This window comes from Arachis ipaensis, chromosome B6 (genome assembly GCF_059453495.1).
Source record: "Arachis ipaensis isolate K30076 ecotype BB chromosome B6, ASM5945349v1, whole genome shotgun sequence".
In the NCBI taxonomy this organism is placed as follows: Eukaryota; Viridiplantae; Streptophyta; class Magnoliopsida; order Fabales; family Fabaceae; genus Arachis; species Arachis ipaensis.
In genome coordinates, this window is record NC_142441.1 from 73,535,270 (window position 1) to 73,547,721 (window position 12,452).

The 12,452-nt window shown below is 36.7% G+C and overlaps 2 protein-coding genes across 2 annotated transcripts; one reads left to right on the forward strand and one right to left on the reverse strand.

Moving 5' to 3' along the window:
- Positions 1 to 7,784: 7,784 nt before the first annotated feature.
- LOC148561344 (inositol-tetrakisphosphate 1-kinase 2-like) lies at positions 7,785 to 8,910 on the forward strand. The gene has a single exon (XM_088491698.1). The coding sequence runs from the start codon at positions 7,853 to 7,855 to the stop codon at positions 8,798 to 8,800; it is 948 nt and encodes a 315-aa protein (XP_088347824.1). The 5' UTR covers positions 7,785 to 7,852; the 3' UTR covers positions 8,801 to 8,910.
- A 386-nt stretch (positions 8,911 to 9,296) lies between these two features.
- On the reverse strand, positions 9,297 to 11,330 carry LOC107632161 (uncharacterized). Its single transcript, XM_016335838.3, has 3 exons — positions 10,906 to 11,330; positions 10,472 to 10,526; positions 9,297 to 9,786 (listed from the first exon to the last, which is right to left on the reverse strand). Exons 1-3 carry the CDS (start codon positions 11,198 to 11,200, stop codon positions 9,621 to 9,623), a joined length of 516 nt encoding a protein of 171 aa, XP_016191324.1. The 5' UTR covers positions 11,201 to 11,330; the 3' UTR covers positions 9,297 to 9,620.
- Between the last annotated feature and the right edge of the window lie 1,122 nt (positions 11,331 to 12,452).

Sequence of the window (12,452 nt, forward strand, 5' to 3'; positions counted from 1 at the left end):
AATTTAATTTTGAGCATTAGATAGGTTAATTTTGGTTTGGATCATGAATTTATGGGTTCCTGCATGTTTTGGTGTTTGATTTTGATTGAACTAAGGCTTGGTACCTTAGATTTTGAAAGAAAAATTTTTGCAAAATAGGGCATCTGTACATACGCACCCAGCTGTGCGTGCGCACACAACTGCGTTTTTCACCTTCTGTGCGAGTGCACGAGTGTGTGCGTCTGTATACTCCTTGCAGTGCCCTCTGTTCGCAGCGCCAGCACGCCTTGTGCGCACACATTGCCATGTTTTCTTCACCTTGTGCGTGCGCACCATCTCGTGCGTACGCACACGTTCCCTTTTTTGCACTCTCTGTGCGAGCGCACAGGCTTGTGCGTCTTCACGCCAACTTGCATCCCTTCTGGTGGGAGCGTTGGCACAGCCTGTGCGCGTGAACCCTTGTCCCTTCTCGCTTTTGTGCGTGCGCACGTACCTGTGCGCGCGCACACATGATCCAAAAAAAATCCCTTCTGTGCATGCGCACATACCTGTGCGCACGCACACGTCTTAATTCCTCTTCTGCCCAGAGCACTCACATAGAGTGTGCGCTCGCACACCCTCCTTTGTTTCGCCTAGAGTGTGTACGCACACGTACCTGTGCGTGCGCACACCCCTGTTTTCTCACTACTACACTTCTCTTCTTCTCTTCTCTCTACTTCTTCTCTTCTTTTCTCCTCCACCTCTCTCTTCTCTTACTTTTGTCCTATTTTCTACTTATTCTTGTTATTTTTATTGCATTTCATTTTTCATTATAGTAAGAATATTAGTTTTAGTTTAATAGTTGTTAATTGAATAAGTTGCAATTGTTTGATTGGTGTTGAATAGGTTGCTTCTTGCTTGAATTTGGTTTCAAGTTTGATGAATATGTGCACTGAACATTAACTCTTTGTTTAATTTCCTAATTGAATTAAGGGTTTGATTCATATGTTGTCGCGACCATATGTGTTAAACTTTATCCTTGTTTGGCATCTTGAATTGTGCACTTTCACTTTGGTGAATTGAGTTGAAATTACTTGTTCATCTTGATTTTCATATCATATGGATCACATGTCCGGTACTTGTTTCTTTTTAATGCTTTGCATTTGTTTGAGTGGCTTAACTTGATTGCTATCAAGTGTATCACTTTTTGTAACAAGTACCTATACCATGTGACTTTTTCCTTGTGTTTCATGATGAATATGTAGTTTCCTTTCCATTAACGGATCATGTGTTGTTTATTGTGCTATTTTATATCACTCTTGAGCTTTCACTTGCACAATTTCAATATCCAATATTCTTAATTCAATTCACTCTTGTTGCAATTGCCTAAGTTTGCTTGTGTTTGATTGATGCTCATTTATTGCTTGCTTCTTAGGCCATTTAGTTGAGGAACTCATGCTTACTTTTTCATTGTGTGGATGCCATGTTACCCGGCCGTTGTGTGTATTTCATACCACTATGCAAACTTCCTTAATTAGATGCTTAATTGCTCTCTCCTTTACCTTTTTGTGCTACTTGCCTATGAATTCTAATTATGCTTTATTCATTCTTTTCGAGGATGAGACATGAAGGCAAGGAGCCGGGAGAGGAGGAGGATACTGAGGAGGGAGATGCCGAGCATACATGGACTCGGCAATCTCCACACAACCCAAGTCCCCGCATCCGTCAATCGAAGGTGGAGCTCTTGAGAGACATTCTCTCCGAATTTTGTTTGTGCACGGAGAACCGTGCAACGCTTAAGTGTGGGGGAGGATTCGCCATTTTGGAGTGTAAACTTTCTTTTCCCAAACACCTTGCACTTTATTTTTACTTTTTTTAGTAGGTTTCTTGTATATATTTGGAGTGTTTTGATTGTTGCATTGCATTTTCCTTTGGTATATATATCATAGTTTATATCTAGCTATTGCATGTTGCATTTTTGCATCTTTTCCTTAGTATATATTTTATAGATAGAAGTTGTGATTGGATGATGTGAATAGTATAATGCCTAGTCAATTTTGTCCTAATTGTTCATGTTAATTTTTGCTTGTTGAAAATTAGGAATAGAACTAGGAGAGATTTTGAAATTGCATCCATCACAACATACATACATACATACATACATGCATACATATAGTAAATAAGTTTTGATAAAACAACAAAGAATTTTCAAGAAATCTCTTTTTGGGCATTCCATTGATTAGATTTGAAAATTATTTTTGAACTTTCTTGAAGTATCTTTTTATGGAACATAGAAAAGAGCTTGAACAAATACCAAGTGAGATTTGAGCTTAAATTGTGTGGTTGCATATTTTCAATCACAAAATTTTGTTCTTGTGTGTTATAAACTCCTTTTATGATTGTGGTCTTAGATTTTCTTTATTCTATATGTCCTATATTTGTTGTTTTGGATTGCATTTAGTATGATTGAGGCCATCTTTGTATAGCTCACAAACTCATTTGGCCAACCCTTACATCTACCTTTGTAACCACTTTTTGAGCCTTTAATTCCCCTTTGTTCTCATTATAAGCACATCATTCTCCCTAAGTGAAAAACCATTATGTCCATTGATTGTATCTTTGATTAGCTTGGGTTTGAGTGTGTGCGTTAATCAAGTGTGGGGGGAATTTGTGGGAAAACATTGGTAGTTAGTTTACTTTGGGTTTTCATTGAGAAAAATGTTGGAAAATGGGTAAACACTCATGCATCTATTAAGTAAGACATATGCATCTCTCTCTTTTTGTTGATAAAAGGAAAATTTTGGCGTATATACCTTTTGAAAAAAATGATAATAAGAATGTTAAATAAAGGATGCATATGTGTGTGAATTGGAAAGAAGGATACATGAGTGAATGTGAGAAAAGAAATAGATAGGAAGTTAGGTTGTTTTGTCATATATGTGGGATGATATAGGATTAGGTGGGATACTTGAGCTAATCAAAGATCCAATCTATTAGCCCACTTAACCATATTAATCCTACCCTTACCTAAGCCCCATTACAACCCTCAAAAGTCCTCATGATATTTGCATTCATTCATCAAATAATTAGTTGATTGTTAGATGACTTGAAAATCTTTGAGAAAAAACCCTACCCACTGAGCGATTAGAGTGTAAACACATCTGGTGAGGGTTTCAATTGCTCAATTCTATGTTTTCATTGCTTATATTGTATCTTCTTGCAAGTTGTTGAACTTAATTTTGAAAATTTCAAATCAAATCTTTGGACATTGATCATATTGTTATATTTGCTTTGTCTTAGCCCTAAACTTTGATTAAGATTGATTGAGATCCTTTTATTTGTTTTTGCCAAATTCAATAGGAATTATAATATATATATATATATAGTATTTAGTATAGTTGCATATATATAGCTAGTTGCATACCCTCCTTATCCTTCTCCTTTGATTGTGATTAGCACGAGGACATGCTATTGTTTAAGTGTGGGAGAATTGATGAGTCTATATTTTTTGGTATATTTTGGTTTGATTTGAATGGACTTCATCATATAAACCCACATTTATTCATCCAAATAGCACGCTTTTGTGTTCTCTCCCTTAATTGTGCCTAAATGTGAAAACATGCTATTTTGTGCTTATTTTAATCACTTTTATCCCACTTTTATGCCATTCGATGTCATGACATGTTTGTTGAGTAATTTTAGGTCCTAGCGGCAAGTTTGGCAAGGCAAAAGTGGAAGGAAGCATGTACAAAGGGAGAAAACATGAAGAAAACAAAGGAGAAGCACACATTGGAGTGTGCGTGCGCACAACCACCTGTGCGTACGCACAAAAGCCACAAAACCATGTGTGTGTACACACGACAACCTGTGTGTACGCACAAGAAGAAAATTAGCATGTGTGCGGATGCACACACCTGTGTGTCCGCACACGTCCTAGCGCGTGACTCATTTATTGCAAATCGCTGGGGCAATTTTTGGGCCTCCAGAGCCCAATTTTGGGACTTTCTGAAGCTGATTGAGTGCTATATGAAGGAAGGCCTTACTCCATGTGAACGGGGGGAGAAATTAGGGTTAGATTAGCATTATGTAGGTTGTTCTCTAGAGAGAGAAGCTCCCCCCTCTCTCTAGAATTAGGGTTTCTTAATTTAATTTCTTGTAATTTCTACTTGCAATTCTTGTTTCTATATACTTTTTCTTGTCATTTATTGTTATTGCTTCTTTGTTCATCTTCATTTCTCTTGTTATTTCTTTTATTTTGTCATTTTTATGTTATGAACACTTTTGTTATTTTAATTTCAATTAATACAAATTTATGTTTCCATGTCATTTAGGTAGCGTTTGTTTTCGGGGCAGGACACGGAGACATGGACAACACTTGTTTAAAAAGTGTTTGGAAGCAGAGACATGGACAGTGGACATATTGTCTCCGAGACAGTTTTTTATACTTTTGTGTCCACTCTTTCACGAAGGACAATGATGGACACGGGATTTGGAAGAGTAGACACGGACAATTTCATAAATTTTGTTTTCCTTTTTTTCCACTATTACCCCTTCTTATTTTTCCTATTGCGTTGTTCAGAGATACTTTTTTCTTCCCGTTCTTCCTCTATCTCTTTCTTTTACTCTCTCCTTTCTGTAGAATTTTTTATTAGGGTAGATAATTCTTTTCTTTTTATCGTTTTACTTCAATACCATTTTAATCTTATATTATATTATTTGATTTATAATAAAAATAATAACAAAAATAATTAATCTTGAAACTTTTGAAAGATAAATATTAGCAAAAATAAAATTAATCTTTTAAAATACTAAAAAATAATTTATAAATTGTAATTAATTTTATATAATTTAAAGAAAAATCAGTTTTTTATAAAGAAAAATCAGTTTTTAGATAAAAAAAATTAGTTGTTGTTGCTATTTTCTTGCTTTGATAGTTTTAGAATTTATTTTAATGTATTTTAATATTATTTTATTTTCATGCACACCAAGTGTTTGATAAAATACTTGGCTTAGTTTTTACTTAGTTTTTCTCCACCCTTGGCTTGAAATTGTTGACTTTGGTGATCCTTGAGTCATTGATGTCCATTCTTGTTTGATATATTAGAGTAGTTAGTTAATTTGGTTTCTCTTGACTCTATGTGACCCCTTAGTATTGACATAGGATTTAGGGATTGAAATCGACAATGCCTATTTGACTTATCTTCGATGTAAGGTTGATTAAGTAGGATTAATTCTCATAATCATCAAATGTTTGTGGTCAATAACTAGGATAGGTAGCCTTAGTTCTCAATTACTTGCCAAGAGGTTTCTTGCATTTGAAGTTTTATTGCTTTGACTTTTACTTGCTTCCATTTACTTTCTTGCATGTTTAGTTTTCACACTCTTGGTTGAGAAATTGGGTGTTTGGGTGGAATTGAGTTGTGGATGTCCATTCCGCATTGTGTAAGAATGGTTAATTGGTTTGGTTTCCATCGACGCTAGTCTTTCACTAAGTAATTAGTGAGTTGACTAGGACTTATGGATTGAGATCAAATTACACCTTTGACTAATTCTTAAGGAGGGTTGATTGATTTGGATTGCTTCCACACAATTGCCATGTTTGTGGTCCATAATTAGGATAGGAAACCTAGATTACTCACTTCTTGCCAAGAGTCCTTTAATTGCTTTCTTTTAATCCTTGCATGATTATTTATTTTCTTGCTATTTACAGTTCTTGCTCTCTTGCTTTCATTCCCAATCCCCATGCTCTCATGCTCTTTCATAGCCAATGATTATACACTTAATTGTAACTCCTAGGGAAGACGACCCGAGAGTTAAATACTCTCGGTTAAATATTTGGTTTGAATTGTGATAACATTTAATTGATGGTCAATTTGTTGGGTTAGAACTATACTCACAACGCCACTTCCATTTGATGATCAAATTCCTAACCTATGCAAATTGGTTGTCGTCAACCTACAAAAGAAAAAACACAACTAACTTAACATATGAAAAATTACATGAAGTCGGAAACAAAAAAACACAAGTTAGGACCGTCCTTAACAAGCAAAATCATGCAACTTTTGCCATTCCTAGTGATGGCAAGGCTGTGGAAATAACCAAATTCGCAAAATCGTAAGTGGCGCTATCATTAATGGCGATAACAATGCCACTAAGGGACCAGGTGAACCACAAAGGTCATGAATAGTAACATAATTCAACAAAACACATTATCTTATAAAAAACTTGAAGGCTACAAGCATTTTTAAAGACACCATTCTTAGAAATAAGATGTCCAGAGATTTAAACAAAATCTTTTCAGATGATAAAGCTTTGCAACAAATGCAATCAATATCATGCAAGAAATTCACAAAAGAATAAAAAAAAAAAAAGAAGGAAAAAACACCACCTTTAAAGTGAAAGAAGCAAGAACGCAGTGAGTATGTTTTGATATCTTGGAAGCAACAAAGGAATCAAGAAAACAAAAAAGCTTGGAGACATAAGAGTGAAGAAGATGAAAGTTGAACAGTGACAAAGGTTCGAATGCAAACGAAACGAAAGAAGAAAGAAGTATATATATATATATATATATATATATAGAAAGAAAAAGGGGTAATTTCAATTTATTTTAAAAGTTGCACACGGTTACAAATGTAACTGAAAAGGTGCGCAAACAGTTACAAACATATTAAACGACAACTCAATTAAATCATGTCAAATTGTCCGACTATATTTGTTTCGAATCATGTCGAGAATATAGACCTGTCCAAGTGAGAAGTAATATACATGTATGACTTCTCGATTATATCATTTGCTAGAAAAGCATTAGTTCCACAAATATCTCGTTGCTCGAGATCTAACTTCGATAATACCCAGCCAAGAGTAAGGGCACTTTTCATACCATAGTCCAGAAATAAAGTCATGACTCAATTAAAATTAATCCAGTTTCACATAGGAACCATAGAAGTTCATCAAATCCAACAAGATCAGTCCAAGAAGCTATGCGAGTCAATCTACCCCAGTTACGCGGGGCACGAGTGCCAAAGCTTGTGTCTGACGCGACTTGCATAACAAGTAAAAACCTAATTATCTACGACCCCAAATGCTATCCTTAGCTTATTTGTCCTCACCACAATATAGGATAAAGTTTTAAATATTAAGGAAGAAACCATCCACTACTACGAGTGGAGAGACTCAGGAGTGATCATATCTATAAATACCTATCAAACTTAGGTATTTCTTAATCCTAATTCACTTAAGTCTACTTAAAATTCTTGTTAATTTATGTATCAGAGTCTTTTACAGGTATCCCCAAGTGCTGTTCAAACAAGAATGTCGAATAATCCACCGTTTTGGTGAACAAGTCATAACTTTTATTTAAAAGAGTTTGGACCTCATGTCTAGATCCAAATTCACCTTAGTTTCAAGTATAACCTTAAAATAACTCTATTTAACAAAATAAACTAATTATTAATCTTTCACTTTAAATATTTAAATAATTTTATCAAATAAAGCTGATATTTAAAGATTTATTTTATTAACAATAAAAGAGAATTTTTGTTTTATTGAAATTAAAAATTTTTTGAATGTCAAAATAATTATTTAATTTTAATAATATAAAATATTTTATATAATTATTTAATCAGATTCATGTATTTTGATAATTTTTTAAATAATAAATTTAAAAATTAAATATTTTAGTTGATATAACAATATACATTAGAATTTAGATGACTGAAATTTGTCGTTTTCCATTTTGCGTATAAAAACTAAATTTCTTTAACAAATTAAAAAAAATATAAATTTAAGTATTAATACACTAACTGTATTCTGTATATAACAGGCTTGCCACCGTTCCTCTTGGCAAAAGCGAAACAATCATTTGCAATTTTGTATCACCACCTTCCGCAGGCACATGTCTGAAATAGGTGGTCAAAGTCCCAGCAGGTATCGAGTAGGGTTCGCCCTCGAACCCAAGAAAGTCCAGAGCTTCCTCCAAAACTCCCTGATTGACCATGCCAAAAATCACGCCATTGAGCTCATACCAATCGACCTCACCACAGCCATACACCAACAACTCCCATTCCACTCCATCATCCACAAACTCCACTCCCCTCAATGGACCCAACAACTCCGCCACTTCTCCCTTCACAACCCCTCCATCCCAATCATCGACCCACCCGACGCAGTAGATCGCCTACACGACCGAGTCACAATGCTCGACTCGGTCCCCAAACTCTCCCTCCAAAACGACGTCGTTTCTGTTTCCGTCCCCAAACAAGCCGTCGCAAACGACGAGAGAACCGCCATCGAGGGACTTGATTCGGTGAACCTGCGGTTCCCGGTGATAGCGAAGCCCTTGGCAGCCGACGGGAGCGCGAGTTCACATAATCTATGCTTGGTCTTTGACCGTGAAGGGTTGAAATCCCTAAATTACCCTGTGGTGGTGCAAGAGTTCGTGAACCACGGTGGCGCGGTTTTCAAGATCTACGTTGCGGGGAGGCACGTGACTTGCGTGAGGAGGAAGTCGTTGGCGGATATAACGCAGGAAGAGATTAAGAATCTGAAGGGGGCGGTGCCATTCTCTCAGGTGTCAAACATGAAGGGGTCACGTGAGCAGGAGGAGGAAGGGGATGGTGTTGAAATGCCTCCTGAGGGGTTGGTGAGCGAGTTGGGAAGGGGGTTGAGGGAGGCTTTGGGGCTTAACCTCTTCAACGTTGATGTGATTAGAGATGCCAATGACGAGAAAAGGTACCTCGTTATTGATATCAATTACTTTCCTGGCTATGCTAAGTTGCCATGTTATGAGACATTTTTCACCAATTTCTTGTTGGATGTTGTACATGGCAAAAACACCGTCTAGGTGCTGCTACCAGCAGATGTTGTTAACACTCTTGTCAGCCTAATTGGGCTCCTTTAGTGTTTTCTTTTCTCTGTTTTTTCGAGAATAATAACGTTGTCTCTACTTACAAATTCCCCATTTTCTCTTTTTCCCACCTTGTGGACAAATATAAAATCATTTCCGACTGGAGAAGGAAAAAAAGAAGACTTGGAATAGTAATAATTTGATTATAAGTGTATTTCTGTACATCTTGGTGCTTATCTTCAATGGCGTGTCTGTCTTGATAACGTGATCAAATCAGAGCTGCCTTTGGAATCCGATTCTGTGATGATGCACTTTAATTGGAAGCTTTATTTTACAATGAATCGACAATCAACATTAACTTGAGGAGCACAAATGAAATTCAATGCCATGTCTGGGTTCACTTTTATTCTTCAGTCTCGTTATTGGCTTATTGGCTTATTGCTAATAAATTTACTTACTGAAATAATAGAGACAATTCTATGGCTCAAGGGAGTGGGAAAATGAATATCGTGCTGTTTTATTGTATGTATGCATACATGATACATCAGTAGTTATGGTGAATTGGTGATACGAAATTTAACTGCCCAAACACGATTCGCCAACTATTAAGTACAATGAAAACAACAAAGAACAAACCATAGCCTAGTCAGCTTCAGAAGTAATTACTGAATTGTAAGAATACAGCTGACAAGCATAAACTAAGAAAAAGTCAGAAGATCTTTAAGGTGTTTCTAACATGTACAACACATTAACATTAGAAAAAAAAAAAAAAGCAGCAAAATGGTTGTTTGCATCACCATTCTAGACGAAGAAGAGATTAAGCTGTGGCAGCCTTCTCTCCGGTGGTTGTTTCTTCTCCATTTGCAGTGGTTGCCTTAGCACGCTTAGCTTCGTAGTCCTTAACAGCTGCTTTAATTGCATCTTCAGCAAGCATGCTGCAGTGAAGCTTAACTGGTGGAAGTGAAAGATGCTTTGCAATTTCGCTGCAGGACATCAAACATTTGTCACTTTGAAAGCTCAGAATATCAGACAGGAACAGCTAGGAATGAATTTAGAATCAGGTAGAACAAAACAATGAGAAGGTATAAGCCGTAGAAACCAAAGGCCTTAAAAAGCATCCTATGATAAAATTAATTCTGAAATAATCAATAGGCTATGAGAGAGTAATCAGCAAGGGGATGAATAGCAGAATATAAACTACCTCAGCCCCTTTTTGCAAGACAACAAGACATTGTGAGGGGCAATACATAAGTTTAACACTAAAGATCCATGCACCTTCCAATATCTTGTCTTCCACAAGCAACCATAAAAGATAAAACAGTGATCTTCTATATAATATCTGTTCCTCAACTTCAGTCAGAACCAAATGGGAGATGTTAAAAAGGCATAAAAGAATGCTATACTCAGAACATTCTCCATGGTTGAAATTCCACCCAACAGATTATTCTTGTTAATTCTGTGAATAGAGCATATACTATACGTGCATGGTGCACCGTACCAGCAAAGCAATCATATATTACAAGTCATATTATTTCAACTTATGTGAACCCTAACTCATTAAGTTTCATATTATTAATAAAAAGAAGTACAAAAATTCTAAAATGATAAAAAGTTACCATACAATTGAACACATTTCTTGGATTAGAGAGTTGCAAGGCAGATACTTACGTGTTCTTAATGGACAAAACTTCCTCCATCTGCTTTCCCTTTACCCATTCAGTAGCTAGCAAAAGAAAACCATAAATTAGAAACATATATGTCAAATGTCAATCTAGCAATGATGACAAGATTAGATGAAACATGATAAATCAATCCACAAATCAAAAACTTATTCTTAGGTATACACACATTCTACCAACCAGTGGTAACAAGCACGCTCCACAAGATGTTTTCAACTTCGAGCTTCCTAAATCCTAATAACTACGCCCTCAACTTATTTTATGTTTTTTAAAAGATCGCCAGCTCATAGGCAATCAAATTCAAAACCATAATCGTATTATTAAGATTTTAATTACAAACAATTAAGCACTTAAACGGAAACCAATTGGAGAATAAAATAAAATAAAATAAAATATAAGCAACAGTAGCAAACAAGGGTTTACCGACAGAGGAAGAAGCAATGGCGGAGCCGCAGCCGAAGGTCTTGAAGCGAGCATCAACAATCTTGCCGGTCTTCTCGTCGACCTTAATCTGCAGCTTCATGACGTCACCGCACGCCGGTGCTCCGACCAAACCCGTTCCCACGGTGGGGTCATTCTTGTCGAAGGAACCAACGTTCCGTGGATTGTTGTAGTGATCTACCACCCTCTCATGGTAAAATCGCGGCAGAACCCTAATAGCCTGTTGGGGTGCCGGCGACGGCGTCACAAATAACCTCTTTGCGGCGACCCTCAGCATTTCCGTGTATCTGGTGTTCCTATATCGTTTTCTTCCTTACTTGGAGGTTGGAGCCCTGAATTGCAAGATGAGAATGAAAAACAAAGGAAGCCAAGAAAATAGGAAATGAAATAATTAATTAATACTTTTTCTTTTCTTGGAATATTTCAACCATCCAAAAACAAAATTGGCCAGAAAACAATTTTTGTAGATGAAATGGCCACGTGGAGGACTGGATGGTACAGATTGTTTTAATCTAGAACCTCTCTTAAGAAATATATACTCATACTCGTTAAGTCATTTTTAGAATTTTTTTTTTTTTGGTGACTTAAAAGAAAAATAAACAAAAACTAAGAAAGAAAAAAAAAAAAACAAGAAACTGCTTAAGAAAGGCAGTCCCGCTGAATACTACTCTCAAACTCCTTCCAAGGCAATGGAAGCTCCATTTGGGGAGAAATAGTCCTCATTGCAGTCTTTGCCATGATGTCTGCTACTGTATTTGCATCTCTCAAGATCAACCGAAGATCAGCACGCCATTTCCAAGACATGATATCTCGGATTTTTAACACCAAAGGATCAGTAAACCCAGAGCAATCTTGTAAATTATTGACAATAGTAAAAGCCTCCACACAGTCTGTCTCACATATAATGTCTCTTTGTCCCGAGTCCCATGCTAAAAGAAAGCCTCTCCAAATAGCAAACAACTCTCCTTGCAAAATGCTACGACTCTCAATTGTTCCCAGACAGCCTCGTTGCCACCTTCCCTTCCAATCTCTGCTAACACAAGCAAAACCAACTCGAGCACCACTGCCAGGATAGCTAGCATCACAATTAATCTTAAAGGTACCCACTGAGGGGGGAATCCAAGAGCCACTAATGGTTGAGGGTATAGATAGTCGTTGCAACTCAAAAATATTTCGGAGCTCCTTTTCTAAGGACAAAGCCATACCAATCACCTTGTCTGTGGTCCAATGCTCGTGAGGATGAAAGATCTCGTTGTTTCTCGAACACCAAATCCACCAGAGACCAGAAAAGAATCTAAAGGGGCGCTGTTTGCTATTATGTAAGAACCAACTCATCAAATCCACTGGTTGATCGGAGATCCCTAAAGCTTGCCAAACAAGTTGGGCTTTTGGACAATCCCGAATACAATGTAAAACCGACTCCTGACTTGAGAAACATCGTGGACAGCTATCCGTGTGCGAAATGCCCCTTCTAAAACGAAATGCAGCAGTAGGAAGAGCCTCCCGAAGACATAGCCAGGCCAAAAATT